Consider the following 25,782-nt stretch of genomic DNA (forward strand, 5'->3'; position numbering starts at 1 on the left):
CTGCCTGCCAGCCCCACCTCTTTCTCTTTCCTGCCTCACTATAGCTGTTCAGCTCTTTATTAGATGGTCAAGTGTTTTAGACATGCACAGTAACACAGCTTCACATAGTTAAACAAATGCAACATAAACAAAAGTAACACACCTTAAAATAATATTCTACAACATCATTGTACCATGAAAAGTATATTGTCCTCTTACTAGAATCTCATTTCATTCAAATTCATTTAACCTTTCAACATGTAAATATAGTATATTAGGAGAGGTATGGTTTACAAAGAAGAAGAAATTTGGAAAAGGAGCTAGGCACTATCATGGAAGGTAACATTTGAGCACAATCTGGGGAATCTTGGGAGATTGTGGAGATACTGTTTTTTGGAAGACGGGAAGAGACATAAAAACAGCCTTAGTTTTCTCTATAGACCATCCCTCATGCATCATGAATTCTACTAGGATGTGTTTATTGACAGTGAGATGTACTTCCTAAGCAACTAAAGAGTGCTGGAAAACTGAAAGAAGTTCTCCCCTGTGTGGGACACGAAAACTTGTCTCACACCGAAGATGGAGAGAGACGAGGTAATGTGGGATAAAGAGAACAGGAAGACTAACAGAGATAGGGTGAGCCCCAGAAGAAAGAACACTGCCTTCCCAGGGGTGAGCTGCGGACCTGCCCTGCTTTGACTGATGCAGGCCTGTCACACACTGAGGGGAGGATATACTTGATCACAGAGGTTGCTGAGCAACTACTAAGGGTAGTTGGCAGGGACTTAACCCAGTGCCAGAGACCAATTAAACCAGAATGAGCAAGGAGTACGGTAGGGGAGCCATTTCAAGTGTAGTTTTTGTTATCTTGACATGAACTCATGGGCCAGGATGGAAAGCAGTGAGAACGCTGGTATGTTTATGAAGTGACACTTTATAAAGAATGCATGGCAGCCCTTGGCAGGTGATTAGAGCTGCAAGGTAAAGGTGAGAACAAAGCTGGAACTGACTGTGGTGATATATGGTGTACCCTAATAAAATTTGCCTGAAGATCAGAGGACAGAACAAGCCACTAGATTAAGCATAGAGGCCAGGCCGTGGTGGCACACACCTTTAACCCCAGCACTTGAGATCTCATGCCTTTGCTTGGGAAGCACTAAGAAGGAAGTGATGGCTGGGTGGTGAAGGGTATATATGGTGTGAGGAGACAGGAACTGAAGCTTTTCAGGCTGAGGAGTCCTAGAGGTAAGACTCGGCAGTGGCTTGTTCCTTTGTCTCTCTGATCTCCAGGCAAATTTTTTTTTTTTTTTTTTTTTTTTTTTTTTTTTTTTTTTTGGTTTTTTTTCGAGACAGGGTTTCTCTGTGTAGCTTTGCGCCTTTCCTGGAGCTCACTTGGTAGCCCAGGCTGGCCTCGAACTCACAAAGATCCGCCTGGCTCTGCCTCCCGAGTGCTGGGATTAAAGGCGTGCGCCACCACGCCCGGCTCTCCAGGCAAATTTTATTAGGGTCCAATAAATCATCACCACAACTGACACCTTCTTAAAGTTCAGAGAGCAGCAAGCTAGTGATGTTCTTCCAAGACAAAGGACTGATCCAAAGATGGTGTGATTGGGATCACAGTTAACTCAAAGCTGAAGCCATAGCCCAACTGACGGCTTTCCCCTACTAAATAACTCCAAAGTTTAAACCTGAAATACAGAGAAGTATCTCCAAGAACAGAAACGAGTGATTATAGAGGAACAGCCAGCTTCCGGTTGGGTAGGGGAGATAGAGAATTTTAGTTTTGTGGAGCTTGAAGATGGAAACTTTAAGTGCAAGTGTTCAGGTGATAGGCAGAACTTTAGGATTGGAAATGGCCCTGTCCTCACTACTCTGTGACCTTGGACAAGTCACTTCCATCCATCTGATCCTTAGGTTCCTCAAGTTGAAGAGTGGAGATAATGACATTACTTAGTGGTTGTTATGAATTAATTAATTAACTGGTTAATTTATAAAGGGTGCCTGGGTCAGGTGTTATTTAGTTGTTTGTTCAATAATACAGCAAGATGCCATTTAAAGGAAAATAAAGTTTGGGGAAACCTAAGTGAGAATTTAAGATAATTGATGTATGGTTAGTTGGTCGTAGTGAGTCGAGGGAGATTTTTGTGAAAAGGAAAAACAAAATTGAATGACACAATGCTCTAGAGAAAGAGGAAGGGCCAGAGAGGCCTGCAAATGAGGAAGGGAAGCCTTGCAGAGTTAGCTGTGCCAGAGGCGTGAAGAGAGAAGCTTCAGATTAGGGAACTAGAGAGGAAGTGAGAACTCAGAAGGAAGACACTTGGATGGCTGCTTCTGAAGTTTGCTGGGGAACCGTGAAGCCGCTCAAGAGCAGATAAAGCTATGCTAACTTCACAGATAACGCGTTCTTGATGAGTTAGGCAACCGTTAAGAAAATTTGGAGTTATGTTTAAGTATGAATTAACAACATGGATAGCGATGCTGGTCTAACCTCCATGGTTAGGTATCAAATACTAAGTTGAACATAGTATAATGTGAGGCAAGGTGTAATATTTCATGCTATTCTCCTGACCATCTCAAACAAGTTTTCTTAATGGAAAATTCTGAAAATTTGAGATGTTCTCATTACACTTTACCCGTGTTTGTGTAGAAGCAAGTATATTTTGGCTCTGTGTGGAAGTTCATGCCATAAACATAGAGACACCCAGACAAGTCCATCTGTAAGTGGACCAAAGGCTCCGGTAAAAACTTCTCAATGGATTATTTATTGATTACAGATTGAAGATGCATTTATATAATTATTCTTTTAATATTTTTCTACCCAAATATTTCCCCCATAAATCCTATTTTAGTAAATAGCTTTAGGAAACCTTTGCAAGTCAGAAACAACAGCTCTTTTTTTTTAAGGCCTTTTAAAAAATTGGCACTATCTGGTGTGGGTTCATGCTGGTCCATAGAAAGAAGACACAGAGGCACTCTAAGGACGGATTTTAGCATTTTTCAGCTGAGGGGATCAGCCTTTTGAGGACTGACACACTGTAGCTTAGCAAAGGACCCTTTTATTGTTATCCAATTCATACTTTTAGCAAGTCAATTTCCTATACCAAGACCTCTTATCTAAGGTCCCCAAAGGGACAATGCCAAATGCAAATTCTCAGTTAAAAGACTGAGTTTGCCAGTCCTCTCCCGATCAAGTTTTACATAAGGCTTTGTACCCCTAGGAAACTCTCAAATCAGATTTACATACTTCAAACAGAAGACAAAAGGTAGCAGTCACAAAAGGCAGATCAAACCTAGGTGTAACACTCCAGACTCAAACCAGCTGCAGAAATCTGCTGGAACTCCCCCAACAAAGGCCTTTAAAAAAAACTGACAGACACTGGAGCTAGGCATGGTGGTGCACACCTGAAATCCCAGCACTCTGGAGGCAGAGGCAGGCAGATCTCTGTGAGATCAAGGCCAGCCTGGTGAGAGAGAGAGAGAGAGAGAGAGAGAGAGAGAGAGAGAGAGAGAGAGAGAGAGAGAGAGAAGGAGGAGGAGGAGGAGGAGGAGGAGGAGGAGGAGGAGGAGGAGGAGGAGGAGGAAGGGGGAAGGGAGGGAGGAAGAAATTGGCACTGGAAATGAACCCAGAGCCTTGAGCATGTTAGGCAAGTACTCTACCACTACTACTGGTCTATGAAGTTGGCCACGGTGGCCTTGCACTCACTTTGTCCCACAGGCAGGCCTTGACTTTATGATCCTCTTGCCTCAGCCTTCTGAGTAGCTGGGATTACAGGTTTAGGTCACAATTAATAGTTGGTTTTGCTTTGATACATATATATATGTATATATATATTTAATTAGAGACATGTTCTCTTAGGATCTGTTTTGATAATTTCTATATTTTTATGCTATGCACATTGTCTTATGTGCTTGAAGGCATTGGTATAAGGGAGGGGAGAGTTACCTAACCAGCCCTGAAGATTTCCTCAATTCCCTACATATCCAAAAGCAGAGGAAGAAGGCTGCCAAGAACAGACAACATATGGTCCACAGCATTTTAGTATTAGGTTACAAATTAAGTTGTATTAGACCAGTGCTGCCCAGTAAGAATGCAATGTGCCAGCAAATGTGAGCTGCCTAAGTATTTCTTAATTCGGACCATATTTAGTACAGGGAAAAACAAACAGGTGAAATTACCTTTAATAATATGTTTTTTTCTTCACTTATCAGATTCCAAAGGATCGTTTTAAACATGCAGTCAACACAAAAATTTATTATTAAGACATTTTTTCATTATTTTTTCTGTACTGTCTTGGAAACCCGATGTGTATTTATTTTCCAACCCATCTCATTTCAGACTAACCAAAAATTCAAGTGGTCAGCAGCCACATGTGGCTTGTGGCTTCCATATCTAGACACTACAGCTTTGAACCAAAAATACACCCCTTTCATATTTTCGAAGGCAAGTTGACAAGTAGAGACACATAGAGTGTTCACACAGCACAACTTGGACCAAGAGAAATGACTTGAAATAGACACACGTTTTTTCCATCCTCCTCTTTTGGGAATTTCTTTTCTTCTTCTTCTAGATTTCGCCTGTGTGCCAGGGCTGGTCTGGTCAAGTTTCTGCAAGTGAAACTGAACTCAGTTGAGATGCAGGTGAATCTCAACGCTGTGTGTAGTGTTTCCTCGGGGGGTGGGGTGGGGGGTATCTTAGGTTGTAGAAAGAAAAATCATATAGCTTATAATATTTATCCCTGCGATGGATATATTATAATAAAGTGTTCAATGCCTGATAGTGTGCATTCAGCTGGGAAAAAAAATGACGGGGAGTCTTACGGAGTTGCGGTGTTGTTTTTAAACTGTTGTCTCCCAGGGATGGCGTCAACCCTCCGGGAGTCCCCTCCAGAGCCCCAGGCTGCTCCTGGACTGGGCGCACTGCCCCAGTTGCCCAGTGGCTCCGGCCGCCGGCGTTTCCGGCCAGCGCTCGCGGTCCCCGCTCAGCCGCCGGCGTTCCTCTTCGCCCGGGGTCAGCGGCGGGAAGCGCGCGCCTGCGGCCGGCGACTCGGAGCATCCGGATCGCGGTTCCGCGCGCCGTCCACGCCCTCGCCGAGCGCTCGGTGCGTGCCAGGCCGGGCGGCGCTGTGGGCGGCGGTGCAGGGCCCTCCCCCCTCCCCGCGCCGGGAGCCGCGCCGCCAAGGTGGAAATGCGGAAGTTTCCCGGCGCGACTGACAGATGAGGCTGGTGGCGGGCGCGACGGGCGCTGCAGCGGCTGTGCGTTTGGGTCCCGTCCCTCCGCCGCCCCGCCGAGTCCCCGAGGCCGTCGAGCCGCGCGCGCGCGCGCCATGGCCACGCTGCCGAGCGCCGAGCGCCGCGCCTTCGCGCTCAAGATCAACAGGTAAGCCGAGTCCGCGGCGGGGCGCGCGGGTCCCCGAGGCGGCGGCGGCGAGCGCGCGGGGACTCAGCCTCGTCCCCACTGTCCTCAGTCACCCGGGCTGCTTCCCGGAGCAGCCTCGCGCGCCACCTCCCCAACCCCGCGTGGCTCGAGCCGCCCCTCGCCGTTCTGACAGGTGGCGGGGCCGGGAGAGCGCCGTGCGAGCCCAGAGCCACAGAGCGCGGTGGCGCGCGCCAGGACTTGTCTTACAAATTGCGCCTTCCTTCCAGTTGGGGGAAAAGGGGAAAGAGGCAAGTGGTTGAAATCCGCTCTGCTTTGAAGCAGACCCGTCCGTCCGTGCCAGGGTTAGGGCTCTTTCAACCCCGCCCCCCTTCCAGAAAAGATTTTGGCTCCTGATGGCATCGCTATTTTTATTCCTTGGTCCAAAGGGAGCCAGCAATGAAGTGGAAAAAGTGATTTTTAAAATTCTTCATTTAAATAAGCAACAAGGAATGAGCTGACATTTAAAGACTTAGAGCGCGCCAGCAAAGTGAAGGACACAGGTATCTCCGATTTATAATCAGAGTTGTACAGCCTCTATCTGTATGTGTTGACTGCTCAGAGTTCTCAGTAGACTTGAGTGGCAGCGCTTCCTCCACTGAAAACTGCTGACCAGCATTCAGGGGCATATTTGCCTTGACCTGGGAAATCAAGACTGCCTGGCTAAAAGATAATGTGGAACTGTGAAGGGCAGCCCTCGGGAAGATTTCCAGTTTTTGTTTTGGGCTTTTTTTTTTTTTTTTTCAGTTGAGCCTGTGGGAAGTTGATTCACAGTAAGTTCATCTTTGGGCTGCTAGTGAGCGGAGCCTGAGCCACTAGGAATCACCGTCCTTGAATAGTGAGCCGTTAAGGACTTCAGAGGGTCTATGGAGCTGCACTGTGTAGTTGCGAGCAAACCACTTCTCATACCTCTTTATTTCATCTGTCAAATGAGTTTAATTATTAATGTGGACTGTATACAAATGTTTGCAGACTAAAGGGTGCTAGTCTAAAGTCATAAATTATAGCAGTCTTCCTACTGGAGCTTTTTTTTCTGAATCTGGGTTCCACGGGGGCAGTAAGGGCTATTCATAAGAGTTTTGGGGGGATGTCATGGTTGCTTACTTGCTTCTCCTTACTTTGTCTCTGTCATGAGAAAGAAACAAGCCAGGAAACAGGAACAAGGGCAGGAAGAATGTGAGAGATTCAGGTGGAGTGATACTGATCTCAAGTGGCTGACCCAGGCCTAAGTTAACCCTGGAGGTACTCTTGCAAGGAGTTAAGGGGTTGGTGTAACTCAAGGGTTAAGAATTAAGGTCTTGAGTCAGATGTGGTGGACTGCCTATAATGCCAGCCCTCAGGAGGTTGAAACAAGATCACAAGTCGAATGCCATTCTAGGCTTCATACAGAGATCTTGCAACAAACAAAAACAATCACCCAAACAAAAGTGTTAGAAAAACCGAGAGCCAGGGTACAATCAAATTTGCTCACATATGGGCTGTTTATTGTAAACTGACTATATAACATTGGGCATACACATTTTAAATCTTTCTCAGCTTTGACCCCTCCCCCGGCTTCCCTCTGTCTCTCCAAGGTCTCACTTTGTAGCCCAAACTGGCCCTGAACTCCAAGAAGTTCTCCTGCTTCAGCTTTCCAGTTGCTGGGATTGCAGATGTGCGCCACCATCCCGGGCTGTTGTGTCAGTGGGGATAATCGTGATATCCGACCAGAGTTTCTCCCTCTTCTGACTGTGAGGGGGATTAAGTGGAGTAGAGTAGGGACAGGGTGCTGACAATGCCTGGCTCCCAGTAAATGTTAAATAACTGTTAACTGCTGCATCGGTGCAGCTCGGTGCAGCTCAGTGCCGCTCGCTTCATCATGGTCATTGCCATCTCTCACACCAACATCTCCGAGAGCCTAAGAAGGAAAGCTGCAGTTGGAGGTTTTCTAGGCAGAGATCGTTTGAGGGTGGATTTGGGGAGGCCAGTGGCCCCCTGGAGCTTCCTTGGGGCTGATGTCTCTCACATAATTCAATACTGTGCTGAGAACCTCAGACATACTCATTGGAACAGAACGTTTGTTCTAATTGACTGGAAGTGCCCATGTAGGAAAGAAAAATAGAAGATGTTTTCTAACCTTCCAGAAAGAGGATAAATTGCATTTTTCTGTTTTTAGAGTTCTCTTTTATACCTTTCTGTATATTGGGTGCAAGAATTACACTGGGCTTGGCAGGCATCACTTTCAGAAGGGTGGATTATTAAGAAAATGTGCCTAGTGGTATCAAAACCCACCACTTAAAGATCACACATTGTGTTCCAGATGTTGTGTTATCAGAAAACCTTAGGGCACTCAAGTCATCTTGAACAGAAGATGCATTCCGCTTTAATTGTCAATTTGACACAATCCAGAATCACCTGGGAAGAGGTGGCAATGACGGGCTGTCTCCAGAGGGGTTGCCTGTGGGCATGGCTGTGTTAGATTCTCTATTGATGGAGGCAGACCTAGCCGGGGCGGGCAGCACCATTTCATGGACTCGGTCCAGAGCTGTGGCTCAGTGAAGAAAGCGGACTTGAGCAAGCCAGAGTGTGTATATGCTCCTTTTGTGCTTGGTTGTGGGTGTGATTAGCTGCTTGAGTTCCTGCCCTGACTTCCCCAAAATGATGGACTGTGACCTGACGTTGTAAACCAAATAAACCCTTTCCTCCCCTACGCTGGAGGTGTTTTACCCTGGAGAGGGAAATGAAACTGGAGGAGAAGGGAAAGTAACGCTGAAGCTGTCCTTGCACAAGGCCATGTCACTTGTGAAAGGCCACACCGCCAACAGTGGCAGTCAGGACGACAGACTGCTCCTAGGACAGCACTCCTCATTAAGCCTCTGCTATTTTGATTCGTGTGTTTTGAGAATTTCCTTTAAAAGCAAAGAATCAACCTTAAGAAATCATTTCAGTAATAGCATTGACAGTGCTGTTTCTGGGTAGTGCATAGTATGTATACAGTACGATGTTTTGTGGTATCAAGCATGGAGAAAATCTTTTACCTTACATGTGTGTCTGTTAGTTTTTAAAATAGCTCAAATTCCAAAAGTAAGATAGTGTTGAAATATGGCCATTAGGACTTTTTAGTACAAGTTCATATTTTCACCTTCTTATTTAACAATGATATTCCTTAATATATTTGTCATGAGAGCCACTGTTCTTTCTGTCGATGAAATATTGCAATCTGACATACTAAAAATTACAGTTGCGAAGAGCTAGACTCTGCGCCCCAGCCTCACCAAGGAATGAGCAGTGTCTTACAGTCTGTGAAAAATGTTCCCCAGTGCATTCAAATTTCTGTGGCTTCCTGCAAACCTCTTTGCCCAGTGCAAAGACAGGGCCAAAGCCAGAGGAAGTCGAGAAGGCTGCCAGCAGCTGTCTGCCCATGGTTGTTCTGGCTCTCTGCTGCTCTCATGAGCCTAGATTCAAGTGCTGGAAGTCATCAGGTAGGACATGCTTAGGAGCATCTCGTGTGACTGTATCCCTTGTATATACTGAAACATTTCTTTAGAACCTGTAGCTCAGGTTCTGTAGCGATAGAAGATGAAACTACCCCTCAGTTGTTCTCAGTTGGAAGAGTAAAGTTTACTTTCTGGTGAACAATATGCATTTGTCTTGATTTTAGTTTTCCCCTGATTTCATGCAGAAGAGAGACTAGATCTGAATTAGGTTGTCGTTGTCGAAATAATGTTTGTGTTTGGACTTTAGGAACTGCTGTATTAGATGTATTAGTCCTTCAAGGAGCATTCTCTTGTTAATTAACTTCTTTGATTACTGAAATTTACTGCCCTTATAGATCCAGGAAATTATTAGTAATAATGTGAAGATCCATTAAACAATACCTTGGTTTCTTTTTCCTTTTATACAGTGTTAGGTATTAAACCTAGGGCCTTATGTGTGCTAGGCAAGTGCTTTACCAACCAAGCCACTTGTTTCTTTCAAACACAGAATAGGTGTAGAACTTGATCAGATGTTAAAGTAAAACAAGAACTTTGGATAAATCAAGAAAATATATAAACTGTTGTGGGGGGGGCACATTCATGACCTTCTGGACATCCAAGATGGAAAGAAATAGAAAATATGACTTTTTCTTACTGTATTAGTCAACTTCTCTGTTGCTGTGACAAAATGCCATGACCAAAAGCAACTTAGGGAAGGAAGAATTTAATTTGGCTCATGTTCCAGAGAGAGGGTCTATAATGCAGGCAGGGGGCAACATGGCTACAAGCTGCCAGAGAAGGGAGCCCAGAGATCGATCACATCTTCCACTGTAAACATGAAGCAGAACCAGCAGGCTGGAAGTGAGGCAAAGCTTAAACTTGCTCCCCCCACCCCCACCCCCCAGACAGGGTTTCTCTGCGTAGTTTTGGTGCCTGTGCTGGATCTCACTCTTTAGACCAGGCTGGCCTCAAACTCACAGAGATCCGCCTGCCTCTGCCTCCCGAGTGCTGGGATTAAAGGCGAGTGCCACCCCCGCCCAGCCTTAAACTTTCAAAGCATACTTCCTCCAGCAAGCTTACACCACCTCCCTAAACAGATTTGCTAACAAGGGATCAAGTGTTCAAATATCTAAGCTCGTCGGGAACATTTCTCATTCAAACTACCACACTTCCTATGTGGCAGATGTGGATCTAAACGTTTATATCATAACTCACCCACCTCTATGAATTAGAAACAATTACTGTCTCCATTTTATAAATGGGGAAATGGAACTGAGACAAGTTAAGTAAATTTCCATCTCACTCAGCAAATTAAGGCCAGAGCTGGGATTTCTACTCAGTCTGTCTCCAGAATCCCGCCCTCCTACTCACCACATCATGATGTGTCTTGGTCTTGTTTTAAAATAACGAAGTAACAGTATTTACTATCTACCAAGCACTGTGTCAGACAGCCAAAATTCCAGCACGGCGAGGGAGGTGCTCTCCAGTCCCCACCCCCTAATGAGGAACTAGCGGGAGCTGAGAGCCACTGGAGCAGAGAGAATCATTCTGTTTTGAAGATGGGTGGCCCCACACCATGCACACATGAGCAACACGAACTGTACTTAGTGCAACTAAAAAAGAAAAAAAAAGACGTGAAGTTGGGAGGGGGACATGTTGAAAGAATATGAGGGGAGTTGGAGGAGGGAAATGGGTGGATGTGATCATATTTTATTGTATGATATATGGAATCTCAAATAAAAATTATAATAAATGATAACAGTTGAAAATGCTTATTATTGATTTGATTAGTGTACCTTGTATGTATATTGAAGTATCACACTATACTCAATAAATAAGTAGTTATTATTTGTGAATAAAAATGAAAATAAAACAGCAAAAATTTTAAAATTTTCTAAAAAGGAGAAAGACATGCCATTCAGATGGCTTTGCTGGCAAAAGCACTTGTGTGACCACCTAGAAGCCTAGATGGAAAGACAGATCTGGTTCTCCAAGGTTGTCCTCTGAACTTTACACATTCACCGTTAATGCAAGCACCCTCATTCATAACACACACAGCATGCACACGTGGTAATAATACATACAAACACAGCAAGCACCCACATTCATATGCTGTGGGATGGTCTGTATGTCAAATTGCTCTGATTGGTCAATAAATAAAATACTGGTTGGCCAGTGGCCAGGCAGGAAGTAGGTGGGACAAGGAGAGAGGAGAATTCTGGGAAGTGGAAGGCTGACGCGGAGAGACACTGCAGCCGCCGCCATGACCAGCAGCATGTGAAGACGCCGGTAAGCCACCAGCCACGTGGCAAGGTATAGATTTATGGAAATGGTTAATTTAAGATAAAAGAACAGTTAGCAAGAAGCCTGCCACGGCCATACAGTTTGTAAGCAATATAAGTCTCTGTGTTTACTTGGTTGGGTCTGAGCGGCTGTGGGACTGGCGGGTGACAAAGATTTGTCCTGACTGTGGGCAAGGCAGGAAAACTCAAGCTACATTCATACACACACAGCATGCACACATGGTAATAATACACACACAGCATGCACTCATGGTAATAATACACACACAGCATGCACACATGGTAATAATGCACACACACAGCATGCACACATGGTAACAATACACACACAGCATGCACACATGGTAATAATACACACACAGCATGCACACATGGTAATAATATACACACAGCATGCACACATAGTAATAATACACACACAGCATGCACACATGGTAATAATACACATACAGCATGCACACATGTACACATGGTAATAATACACACACAGCATGCACACATGGTAATAATACACACACAGCATGCACACATGGTAATAATATACACACAGCATGCACACATGGTAATAATAAACATACAGCATGCACACATGGTAATAATACACAGCATGCATACATGGTAATAATATACACAGAATGCACACATGGTAATACATACGCACAACATGCATACATGATAATACACACAGCATGCACACACAATAATAATACATACACACAGCATGCACACATGACAATACACACACACGATAATAATAACATACACACAGCATGCATACATGATAATAATACACACAGCATGCACACATGGTAATACACACACAGCATGCACACATGATAATAATACACACACACAGCATGCACACATAATACACACACACAGCATGCACACATGATAATAATACAATTACAAGTTTTTTAAAGTAGAACAAAGCATTAGGCATACCAGTCATTAGGATGATTTTTCTGGAAGATAAAAACCAGGTGCTATAGAAGAATAAAGTTACATTCAGGTTTCATTCAAGAACAACTCCAAGGTACCAACCTGTAATTCAAGCTACTTAGGAGACTGAGGCAGGAAGGTCATAGGATCAAATGCAGCCTCTGCTACTTAGACCCTGTCTCAAACTAAAATGTAAAAAGAGGGCTGAGGGTACGGCTCAGTGGCAGAGCACGTGTCCAGCGTGGACCAAGCCCAGTACTGAAGAAATAAAAACGAACAAACAAAAGAAAGGGAAGCAAGGAAGGCAAGAAGGGAGAAGGAAAGAGAGGGAAACAGAGGGGTGGGGAGACGGCTCAATGGTAAAGGGTCTTGCTGTGCAAGCCTGGTGACTTGCGTTTAATGCCCAGAACCCACACGGAGGTGGAAGGAAAGGACTGACCTCTGGTGGTCATGCCTGCACCCCTTCACTCACACATACATACACACAATAATAATTAATAAAATAAAGTTTAAAGAAAACCAGCAGCTTGGGGCTGGAAAGACACCACAGTGGTTAAAAGCAAGTAACCGTCTTGCAGAGGACCCTCCCCATGCATTTCTGAAGGCAATGTTTACTTCCTTGTGAGCCCATGGAGTGGAAACACAGCGTCATATGGCTCCCTAAGGACAGGTAGCGCTCAGAGACCAGGTCTCCTGTCTCAGCTCTCCATACAGAGCTAGAGAGGGCATGGGATGATGTCATAAACACATGTGCATAAAAAGGCAGGAGGTGAGCCTGCTGGTCTCCTTGCTGGAGAACTCTTAAGAAGGAGGACCACTGGGGTCTTTTCAATGGCAGACAATTAGATACTTAGTAATAATATAGGCAATTTTATTACAGGTTAAAGCAAGAGAAATGTACTATTCCTGGTCCTATAAGCATCTAGACTTATTATTAGCTGTTAGCTTGTTCATGATGATCCTTATACTTCATCCACCCAAGTGCTTGGGTTACAAGCATACACCACCATGCCCAGCTTCCAGGTCTCCATTCTTTTAATTGAGGGTCATCATTGCAAATACACACACACACACACACACACACACACACACACACACACATACACACACACGCTTGTACCCAAGTGCAACTCCATAAAGTAATTACCCAAGGGTGAGGGAGTGGAAGGGAGAACAGAAATTGCAAGAACAGAGACACTGTGTGTGAGTGTGTATATTCGGAAATCAGAGGACAACTTTTGGGAGTCAGTTCTTGTTGTGGAATATTATTTTAAGATGTGTTACATTTATTTATGCTGTGGAATATTTGTTTAATGATGCAAAGATGTGTTGCATTCTTTTATGTTGCATTTGTTTAACTCTGTGAAGCTGTGTTACTTTGCCTGCCTGAAACACTTAATTGGTCTAATAGAGAGCTGAATGCGGCCAGTAACAAGGCAGGAGAGGGATAGGTGGGGCTGCCAGGCAGAGAGAATAGATAGAAGGAGAAGGGAGGAGTGAGAAGGAGAGGACACCAGGGGCCAGCTGCTCAGCAACACAGACAGCCATGGAGTAAGAAGGAAAGAAAGAGATATAGAATAAACAAAGGTGAAAACCAGAGGCAAAAGGAAGATCTGGGATCATTTAAGTTAAGAAAAACTGGCTAGAATTAAGCCAAGCTAATTAAGACTGGGAATTCATAAATAAGATAAGACTCCGTGTATTTATTTGGGAGTAGGGAGCAGGTCCCCAAAGACCAAAGAGTAAAAAAACAAAACAAAACAAAAACACAAAACAAAAAACCCCAACTACAAGTTCTCATCTGCCTCCTTACTAAGGCAGGGTGTGTCTTGTTTCTGCTGGAGTGTACTCCAGGCTAGCTGGTTCATTAGCTCTTCCTGCCTCTCCCTCCCATCTCACCACAGAGAGAGTGCTGGGATTACAGATGTGCATCACTGCATCTGGCTTTTTCCTTGGGTTCCAGGCATTTTACTGAACACGCGTTATCCATTATCAGGCTTGTGCAAGCACGTGCTTTTATTCGCTGAGCCATCTCCCTGGCCCACATTCCCTTGTTCCCTTGTAGAATTTAAAAACCTCTGAAGCAAAAGCACAGTAAAAGTAAAATAGCAAAGTGTAGTAAGCCAAAAGGAAAAAAATACCCACATTTCCATCACTCATAATAATTCTTAACATTTGGATACACTTCCTTCTAATTTGTACAAAATCATCTTATGCATGCTATATTATAATCTTTAAGTTTAATATGTGTCAACAATTCTCCATATCAATTATTGTAGGTCTATATTATAAATAATGTAAGTGTATTATGATCTACTGAAGTAGTTATTATTGGGCATTAAGGTAATTTCCATTTTTGCAAAATAACAGCGAGATTGATGGAACAATCTAAAGCATGTTTTCTGTGCTTCTGCAAACATTCCCATATACATTTCTCGTAGTAGAATTGCTTGTTTGTTTTTTATGTGAGTGTATGCATGTATGTACAGCATATGTCAGTGTATGTGCCCATATATTCACGCAGAAGCAAGAAGGACACTGGGTATGCTCTAGGTTTTTGGTTTTTGGTTAGGCTGGTTGTCGAGAGCTGTGGTTACAGAGGCATGCAATCGTGCCAAACTTTTTACGTGGGTGATGGCATCCAAACTCAGGTCTTCATGGCCTTACCCACTGAGCCATCTCCCAGGTTTAGCTCTTCAGGTTTTTGATGACCATGTTGACTACCAGAAGAGCTTATCACTTTCTGCCCCCACCTCTAGCCCTGAGAATGCTCCTTTCCCTGCATCCAAATCCCACCCTACCCCCAACCAAGGGCTTACCATTCTTTTAAGTGTTTATTTGCTAATTTTGACTCCTTGCCTAAATGTTTCTAACCTCCTGTTCAGTTGCCCTCCTGGGTCACTGAGTGACCTCTCAAGGAATTTGTTTTTTTAGCAGTGAAAACAGTCATACATTTCTACTTTTTGCTTAAAGTGCAACCCATGATAATGGTCACTAACTTTTACCTTTTTTTCCCCTTCCTTCTACTTTATTCTTTGAATAAGTAGGTGAATCATACAACTATCAGGCTAATCCAACAACTTCTTCATTGATTTTGTTGCAAACTCTAATAACTGGGCCTTGAATTGTGGGTGGGTTTTTTTTTTTTTTTTTTTTTTTTTGGTTTTGGTGTTTTTTGTTTTGTTTTTTCTTTTGGTTGTTGTTGTTTAATTCAGTCAATACTTCCTTTAAATGTATAAACCTCAACCCCTTTAAATAAAACTACCACAAAATAAAGTTTGAAATTGCATCACTTACTGTATGTGATGAAGGAATAGAGAATGTGAGATTTTTCATGCTTTTCTGTTCCTTTCCCCGTGGGCTTGGAATTTGAGGCAAAACATGTCCCTCTGCTTAGAAACCTCTTAAAGCTTCCTGGTCTCTCCTTTCTTTGTTCTCTCACAATGGAGGCCAAAACAACAAAGCCAACTACAGCTAGATTAAGGAATGCAGAACTGTAATCAGCCACAACCTCCTCCTCCATCTCTTCTTTTGCTTTTGCATATGTCTGTGTGTGTCACATGTCTGTGGGTACATGTGTGATGTGTGTATATGTATGTATGTGTGTGTGTCACATGTCTGTGGGTACATGTGTGATGTGTGTATATGTATGTATGTGTGTGTGTTCACATGTCTGTGGGTACGTATGTGTGTGTGTGTGTGTGTCTGTCTGTCTGTGTGTGTGTGGTGTGTATATGTGTGTGTGTATGCGTGTGTATGTGTGTATATGTGGTGTGTGTGTGTGTGTGTGTGGTGTGTGTGTGTGTGTGGTGTGTATGTATGTGTGTGGTGTGTGTGTGTGTGTGTGTGTATGTGTGTGTATGTGTGTGTGTATATGTGTGTGTATATGTGTGTATATGTGTGTGTATGTGTGTATATGTGGTGTGTGTGTATATGTGTGTAGGCTTCGGGTTGACATCAGATGTCAATCTGCTTCTGTCACTTTCTTCTCACTGTCTTAAAGGTCTCTCACTGAACCCTGAGCTTGCCATTTTGGCTAGCCCAGCTAGCCACCTTGCTCTGGGGATTCCTTGTCTCTGCCTTCCACACATTGGCATTAGGGGAAGGTCACCATACCTACTAGTCACTACCTGGGTCCTGGCTGTCAGAATTCCCCTCCTCACCCTTGCCTGGCAACTCAGTGAACCATCTTCCCGAACCCCTCTTTCCATTCCCTTCCATTCTCCCCTCCTCTCTCTCTGTCTTTTACATTTATGTCTCTATTTTTTTGTGCTTCTGTGCATGTATATGGGGGTGGGGATGAGTACTCTAGTGCCATGGCACATGTATGGAGATCAGAGGACCACCATGGGGGTCCTGGGGAATCATGAAGTTGTCAGACTTGGCAGCAAAGGCTTACCTGCTGAGCCATCTTTCTCTTATTTCTTGATTTAAATAAAAAAGGAGGCTCTTACTGAAGACCCAGGCAGAACACTTTCTACCAGGAACCCCCCCCCTCCCCGCGACTCCCGCCAGTGGCCACATGATCTCAGACAGTGGTAGACAATATTCATTATCCTTCCTGTCCTCCATTCCAATCTCTCTAGACTGACTCTTAACTCTACTGCAGCCTGCCTGCCTGCCAGAGCCCTTCCTGCCACCCAACCTCCCCTCCCTGGGGACTCTCCCTGTTGGTGTAGACCCTGGTCTCCCTAGCTCTTTCTTTTCTTAGCCATTTCCATTCTTCACTGTCAATGACTGACCTGCAGAAACACTCTCTACTAGTGGGCAACAGTAACCCAAGAATGGAATACCATTCCAACAAAGACACGACTAGATATGTACAGCAAAACCACCTAACATCCTAACTCCAGATGCCTAGAGCCCAGTACAAAAACACAAACACGGACAGTCCAGACAAAATGCCTCCTCTAGAAGCCAGTGATCCTGTTGCAAAAAGCCCTGAGAAATGCAATTTAGCTGAAGCACAAGACCAGGACTTCAAAGTACCAATTTTGAATATGTTCAAGAGACTTTAAGAAGTTATAAACAAATGCCTTAATGAAGACTGTTAAAACACCAAACAGTTGTTTGAAAGACATGTTACAAGACATGGAAGGGAGAATTTCAGGTCTTGAAGACAACACAGAAGAAAGGGATGCCACAGTCAAAGAAAATGTTAGATCTAAAAAAACTCCAGGCACAAAACAGTCAGGAAATCGGGGACACTATGAAAAGGCCAAATCTACAATTAATAGGTACAGAGGAAGGAGAATAAACCTAGGTCAACAGCACAGAAACTATTTTTAACAAAATCCTAGAAGCAAATTTCCCCAATCTAAAGAAGGAGGTGACTATCAAGGTACACGTGTGCAGAACACCAAATAGACAGAACCAGAAAAGAAATTCCCCATGACACATAATAACCAAAGTACTAAAGTACAGAACAAAGAGAGGATAGTAAAAGCTGCAAGGAAAAAAGACCAAATAACATCTAAAGGCTGGTCCATTAGAATAGCACCTGACTTCTCAATGGAGACGCTAAAACCGGAAGGGCTTGGATGGATGTCCAAGTGCTAAGAGACCCCAGATGGCAGCCCAGACTGATATACTCAGCAAAGCTTTCAGTCACAGTCATGGAGAAAGAAAAAGCATACCATGGTAAAAAAAAACAAAAGTTAAGCAATTTCTACCAACCCAGCTCTATAGAAAGCACAAGGAAGACTTCAGTCTAAGAGGTTAACCATGTCCAAGAAAACACAAGGAATAAGTAACCCCAGACAAAAAAATCAAAAGGGGGGAGTCCTACACCATAGCAACAACATAATAGGAATAAGAAAAAGCTGCTCATTCCTAACTCTCAGTATTAATGGTCCCAATTCCTCCAATAAAAAGATATAGACTTCACCCAGGTTGGATAAAGCACCGGGACAAATAACCAAATGAATGGAAGCACAGGATCTATGAACCAAAGGCTGAGGGGCCCCCAACTGGATCAGGCCACCTGAACGGGTGAGACAGTCATTTGGCTTGATCTGTTTGGGAGGCAGCTGTGCATTGGTGCCAGGTCCTGGGCTCGTTGCATGAGTTGGCTGTTTGAATCCTGGGACTTATGCAGGGACACTTGGCTCGGTCTGGGAGGGGGGAATGGACCTGCCTGGACTGAGTCTACCAGGTCAACCCCGGTCCTCGGGGGAGACCTTGATCTGGAGGAGGTGGGAATGGGGGGTGGGCTGGGGGGAGGGGTGGGCGAGAGGGGGAGAACAGGGGATTCTGTGGCTATTATGTTGAACTGAATGGTGTTATAAAATAATAATAATAATAATAATAATAAAAAAACCAAAAAAAAAAAAAAAGATATAGACTAACAGATTGGGTTAGAAAAAGGATCCCTCTTTCTGCTACATCTAAGTGACACACTTTACCATCAAGGATATACATTTCCTCAAGGTAAAAAAATGGAAAAAGATATTCCAAGTAAATGGACCATTGAAGCAAGCATGTGTAGCTATTCTAATATCTGATAAAATAGACCAAACAAAAAATAATCAGAAGGGATAGGGAAGGACACTACATGTTCATCAAAGAAAAAAATCCACCAAGAGGATTATGCACCAAATATAAAGGCATCCAAATTCATGAAAGACGAACTACCACAGCTAAAATCACATATTGACCCTCACCTAGTGATAGTGTCTGACTTCAATTCTTGACTCTTGCTAACAGACAGGTCATCCAAGCAAAAGCGAAACAGAAATACTGGAGTTAAATAATGTCATAAATCAAATGAACCTAGCAGATAATCTATAGAACATTTCACACAAGCACAAAAAATATACTTTTTTCTCAGTAGCTCATAGAACTTTCTACAAAATTGATTACATACTTGGACACAAATATAAATTTCTTATATTCAACAAAATAAGAAAACTGAAATAACATTCTACATCCTATTTGACCACCATGGATTAAAGCTAGATATTAGCAACATAGCAGAAAATATACAAACATGTGAAAACAGAACTCATTACTGAATGAAAAATAGGTCAAGACAGAAATCAAGAAGGAAATTAAAACCTTTTTAGAATTGAATAACAATAAAAACACTTACCCAAATCTATGGGACACAATGAAAGCAATTCTAAGAGCAAGTTCATAGCACTAAGTGCCTACATAAAAATTTGGAGAGATATCCTATTAGTAACTTAGCAACACCTGAAAGTTCTATAATGACAGGAAGAAATAATCAGAGATTATTTCTAAGAGATTAACTAAATGAAATAGAAACAAGCAAACTGTACATTAAAAACTTTAAGACACAGAAGAAAGAAAGTGAAGAAGACACTAGAAGATGGAAAGATCTCCCATGCTCATGGATGGGTATGATTAATGTTGTAAAACAGCCACTTACTAAAAACAATCTGCAGATTCAATGCCATCCCCATCAAAATTACAACACAGTTCTTCACAGAAATTGAAAACAAACAAAAACAAAAACAAAAAAACCAATCATTTTCAACTTCATATGGAAACACACAAAAAATGCAAGATAGCTGAAATAATCCTGAACAATAAAAGAACTTCTGGAGGTATCACCATCCTAGATTTCAAGTTGTACTAGAGAGATGGAATAAAAACAGCATGGTTTTAGCATGAAAATAGACACGTTGATCAATGGAATCAAATGGAAGACCCAGACAGAAATCTACACACCTCTTGACTTCTGATTTTTTTGACAAAGAAGCCAAAAATACACACTGGAGAAAAATACAGCATTCTCAACAAATGTTGCTGGTCAAACTGGATGGCTGCATGTAAAAGAATGAAAATAGATATATATTTATTACTACCCTAACCCAAACTCCAAATAGATTAAGGACTTCAACATAATATCAGATAGCCTGAATTTGATAGAAGAAAAAGTGAGAACTAGGCTTAAACTTATTGGCACAGGAAAGGATTTTCTAAACAGGACACTGATGGACCTCATGAAGCTGAAAAGCTTCTGTGCAGCAAAGGACACCATCTTTAGGACAAGGTGGTAGCCTACAGAATGGAAAAAGATCTTTACCAATTATACAGTTGACAGAGGACTAGAATCTAGACTATATATAGAACTAAAAAAAAAAAAACTAACCAAAAAAAAAAAACTAAACTAAACTAAAAACAAATAAATGACTCAAGAAATTGGGTAAAGAACTAAGCAGAGTTCTCAAAAGAAATAAACTAGCTAAAAAATATAGAAATGTTCAACACCTTATCTATCAGGAAAATGTAAATGATAACTATTTTAAAGTTTATCTTATGCCAGTCAGAATGGCCAAGGTCAATAAAATAAATAGTAGCACATGCTGGTAAGAGTCAGGGGAAGGGGAATACTTATTTATTGCCAAACTGGTGCAACCACTATGGAAATCAGTGTGGTAGTTCCTCGGGGAGCTGGGAATCAATCTACCTTAAGATCCAATAAACCACTCTGGGGCTTATACCCAGAGACTCTCCATCCTACTGCAAAGATACTTGCTCATCCATGGTCATTGCTGCTCTGTTTACAATAGGCAGAAATTGCAGACACCATAGATATCCATCAACTGATGAATGGATAATGAAAATGTAGTACATTTATACAATGAAATACTAACCAGCTGTTAAGAAAAATGAAATTCGTAGGTAACTGGATGAAGCTAGAAAAAAAATCATCCTGAGTAAGGTAACCAGACCCCAAAGGACAAATATTGTATGTTTTCTCTTACATGCAGATGTTAGCTTTTAAGTTTTTGAAATGTGTGCTACAGTTTGAATAACCACAGAGGTTAAGTGTTTAATAAGGGACTAGTGGGGAGGAGAAGATCTCCCAAGAGTAGAATATATTGTTATGGAGAGACAAAGTAGAAACTAGAATAGAAGGATTAAGTGGGGAGGGGGATGGGAGAGAATATGGGGAGGGACAACTAACACTAGGGGCCATTTGAAAAACCCTATAGAGACCTATTATAGAAGCTTCCTAAAATATATACACGTATGAAAGGGGATATGAATGGAGTCATCAAATAATAGGGGAAACAATGCCACAATTAGACCTTATATGCCACCAAGTAAAACCTCCAGTGCCGGGAATGAGCGACATCTTTTTGAGTTGTTGGCCAAAGCAGTTCCATGGAAACCCCAGATATCACACCCTATTGCCAAGGCTATTGGTTGTTTTCTACAACTTGATGTTAAGGCTGTATTGCTGGAGAACACTTATGTTATCAAACATGAAAAAGTTGGGCCGGTGCCTAACTAGGAGCTTCATCCCTACTGATTAGTGTTCATGGTGCTGAAAGTTACTCAGCATGCTACTGGAGGAAAGAGGTAATAGCAGTATTTCCCAGCTACAAAGCCTGTGACCTACTACAGTGTTCTGCCTACAAGATGTACTGGTGCAGTAGTGGTACAGATGTTATGGGAGGAACCAACCATTTAAAATACTTTTTTTTTTAATTTAGTAAATTAAGGATTTCCTAATTTAGGAATTTCAATTAGGAGAATTGGATTCATGGAAAATCCATTTCCATGAAATGGAAGCTATACCTGACACTGCCAAAGTGGTCAAGAACCTGAGACTAGATAGTCACAGGTCTAGGGGAAAGCCTACTACTAGCAATCTGCTAAAGGAACAAATGACTCCTGATGACGCATTTCTATACCCACAGAGCAGTGCCTCCCTCAGCCTACATCAGAGAGGCTTCTTCTTGCAGCAGGTGGGAATTAATACAGCAATCTATAACTGGACAATGTGCAGAGGGAGAGAGACTTTGGAGCACCCAGTATTAAATGGGATGTCTTCATCAAACCCCTCCTCTCAAGGATCAAGGGATCCATAGGAGGCAGAAAAACTGTAGGAGCCAAAGGTGATGGTTGTCGTCAGAGAAGCAGTGTTCTCCAGACACAGGGGGCAGATGGACATATGAACGTACAGAGATTGTGAGAGTGTGCCCAAGACCTGCACAGGACCACGGGGAAGGAATAAGGGTTCTCATCCCCTAACCAAGAAGGTATCTGCAATTGATACCCTCTGGCAGACAGAAAAATCAGTTTTCTCCAGTGGAGTCTCATTAGGTATATCAGCTGCACATCAAGGCAGGGCCCATGTCTAGGAGTAGTTGGCTAACACAAAATGTACTCAGTGGTACTTTTGTAGACTTTTTGTTTCATTCTGCTTTGTTTTGACATTTTTTTGTCCTTTTGTCTTCTGCTTGTTTGTTTTTGTTTATTTTTGTGTGTGTGTATATGTGTGTGGGTTGTGTTTCTTGTCTTTTGTTTTGGCTTCTTTTTTTAAATAGAGATGAGCATAAAGTTGGATGGGTAGGGAAGTGGGGAAGACCTGGGAGTAATTAGGAAAAAGGAAAAACATGATCAAAATATGTTGTTTGAAAATGTTTTTTATTTAGTAGACTTGTGATTCCTAGGCCAAGTAGCTTGATGTTTTATACATTCGTTCAGTCATTCATTCACTCATTCTGTCTTGTTGAACATTATATTTTGAGTTTTGTGCTAGACTCTGAAATACAGGGAAAAATGACTCATAGACCTTGTCTTCAAGGATCAAGGATGCTAACCAAAATTAAGAACCAGAAGGGGAGGAGTCCTCTCTTGCCTTTTGGCCTGTGTCCTGGCCATGCTGTGCCTGCAGAGGGGCCAACCTTGGGGTCATGCCCCTGGGGATGCTTCAGTAGCATTACCCAAAACATTTCTGGAAATCCTTTTAGAAATACTTGCAGAGATTAGTGAACACTGCATCTTAAAAACAAAGTCAGTGGTATGAGAGCATTTTGCTCAGAGGGAGAATGTACTCAATATTTTTTCCAGTGTTCAAAAGTATAGAAAATACAGATAATTTTGTAAATTCACAAATATTTGAGAGTCCTCTGGCTGTAAATGAATAGTTGTGAGCATCAGCATCTTGCTACTTTTGCTTTAGATATTTTTAAGTTAGAAAAAGGGAGTGTTAGTGATAAATGTGAAGTCTCTGCTCTCCCTTCTGTTTCCTTGTTGGAGAACACCTCCAATCTGTCAAAGGGATCTTGGGGGAAGGAGAGAGAAATGACAAAGTATTAGATAGAAATATAGGTGGAGATGATGAGAAAGACAGAGACACAGGCTAGCTTCGGGAGGGCCCTGAGTCAATACCCAGTTGTCCAGAGTTTTATTCTAATGGGGTTTTATACACTACCAAGGAGAGGCAAAAGACACAATGTACAGCCAACTGTAGACCCTTCAAAACACCTGGTAACCACTCCCATAGACAGTCATCCCATTATGCAGCCCTGCTAGGTAAAGCAAGTTCAGATTCTCTGACCTTGAGTAAGGCCTTATTAGGGCCCCCACATTTCCTCAGGTGAGCACTCTGAGGAAGTTACACTTGAGTCCTGTATGTGTGTGTTAATGCATGCTTATCCATAGCAGTGTATCTTGTGTGGTCATTAACATTCAAACAGGCCCATTAATTTAGATAATATCAGCTTGAATTAAAGATGAGAAATGGGGGATATAAGTCCATGGTGGCACTCTTGCTCAGTAAGTGTGAAGCCTTAGGTATAATCCAGGGGCAATAATTGTAAAGTTGTGGATCTGTTTGGCTGTACTTTCTCAAATTGTACTGAGAACAAATGCTGAAAGAAGTTCTGAAAGTGATTTCAGAAAGATGGCTACATCTGAATAACTTGTCTGGTGCCACTCATGTGGAACTATAAAGAACAACAGTTGTTTACGTAATATGTGCATTCTAATAGTATTTTCCAATCAGTCCTTAACATTATAGTCTTATTACTCATTTCCTGCAACAACCAGGCAGGACATTTTTAAAGAACCTTTTTTATTTCTCCCTCAGCTGACTGTATCCCGTGATGCATTTGAGATAAGCATCTGAGTCTCCATAACATGTTTATTTTTAAATGCATGTTTTTAAAAGCATGGAATGAAGATGTTTGTCTGCAAGCCTTAGGACTTAGAAAAGTATGTGGATTAGCAAAAGGCTGGTGTCCCCTTAGCAGTCTGTTTGAATGTTTTGCTGGTGTAACTGAACCATTACCCCCAGCCCCCCACCTCCCCACCCCACCTCACCCCCGTGCTCTGGACATCTGGTCTATCTGATGCACCACAGCTCAGACCACAGAACCTCAGAGGAATGACTATGGTACAAAGGCTTTCTCCTAAGGATTCTGCCTCACCTTGCTGCCCTGCACTGTTGTGCTCCCCACTGAGCAAACGCCTTCACTGGGGCACTGGGTCTCTCTCTCTATAATCAGGTCTCTGCTGTAGAAGAACTATGTTCAGCAGAAGCTAGGCACTCCTCATGAGGTTGCTCAGCTGGACCCAGACTGAGGAAGCTGGAGTCCCGCAGGTGCCAGCCATCCTGCACTAATTTACAGCACAGTGAGTTTCTCTCCCTTGTGTTAGTGAGGACAACACAGGCTCAAAGTCCACTGGCAAAGCAGCAGTCCATGTCCTGCTAGTTAATATAAATGTCACAGTCGTCCCGTGTTGTGTCCCCCCCCCCCCATGGTAGCTGTTCTTCCTAGAAACAAGACTGTCACCTTCCTTTTACCATTATGCCTGGCTGGCTTCATCTACTGATACCTTTCATTCCAATCACTATCACTTTTCACGGTATCTCATAGAAGGGCAATTGAATTGACCTATTCTGCAATCAAATTTATCCATTCTATCTTTTTCCCCACCTGATACTTTCATTCAGATCAACAGTTTTTTTTTTTTAATTGCCCATGAATTTTCTGGGCAATATAGGGGATTTAAAAACAAAACAACCTATCTCCTGGATTGGGCAAGTTAACATAAATGGGAAGTTAGAGAATATAGGACACGGTTAGACTATGAGGCTGGGTGCAGGTTAAGGGTAGAACCCCAAATGGGAGAGGCTGTGGCTTTGGGGTGTAAGGTCACATCTCTAAAGAGGTGAGGTTTCGGCCAGGCTCTGCAGGGCAGAGCTGCGGCTGACACTGGGAAGAGGTAAGGTGGGAAGGATAGTGAGCGCTGTGAGAATGGGGAGTTCCTGAACGTGGCCGTGAGGGAGCTGAAGCCATTCCAATGTGAAGTGCTGTGTGGAATGAGGAAAGGGTCTGATGTGCAGACATTGAAAGGGAACCAGTGGGACTCGAGAAGCAACTGAGTATGTATTCACTCACTCATTTCTGCGTGTTGACTCTACGCCTTGCACTGTTCTGAGTATGGATGGAGTTGTGAATAAGCTAGATCAGGCTCCTGTCTTAAAAGAAGAAATATTCCAAAGAGGAGACAAGAAACAAAACATCAACTAAACAAGGATGTAGCTGCTATAGTAAAGGCTGTTCACAGGTATGGAAGGGCACATGAGGTGTGGACACTTTAGACAGCCTGCCCAAGTTAAAGTATCTGAGAGATCATCTTTGGGCCAGATTGTGCAGGAATCAGTATAGTGTGCAGGAAGATGTCTTACTTAGGGTTTCTATAACTGTGAAGAGACACCGTGACCACAGTAATTCTTATAAAGGAAAGCATTTAATTGGGGCTGGCTTACAGTTGAGAGGTTCAGTCTATTATCATCATGGTGGGACATGGTGGCATGCAGGCAGACATGGTGCTGGAGAGGTAACTGAGAGTTCTGTATCTTGCACAGGCAACAGGAAGTGGTCTGTCTCACTGGGTGTGGCTTGAGCATATATGAGACCTC

General features: G+C 42.9%; 1 protein-coding gene across 1 annotated transcript in view; it reads left to right on the forward strand.

The window, feature by feature from the left end:
- The first annotated feature begins 5,127 nt into the window (after positions 1-5,127).
- The window catches only part of Dock8 (dedicator of cytokinesis 8), a 212,403-nt gene continuing 191,748 nt past the window's right edge, over positions 5,128-25,782 (forward strand). The window contains exon 1 of the mRNA XM_042262086.2: positions 5,128-5,356. Within this exon, the coding sequence (XP_042118020.2) occupies positions 5,304-5,356 (53 nt within the window). The 5' untranslated portion in view covers positions 5,128-5,303. The remainder of the gene's footprint in view (positions 5,357-25,782) is intronic.

Source organism: Peromyscus maniculatus, chromosome 1 (genome assembly GCF_049852395.1).
Source record: "Peromyscus maniculatus bairdii isolate BWxNUB_F1_BW_parent chromosome 1, HU_Pman_BW_mat_3.1, whole genome shotgun sequence".
Taxonomy (NCBI): Eukaryota; Metazoa; Chordata; class Mammalia; order Rodentia; family Cricetidae; genus Peromyscus; species Peromyscus maniculatus.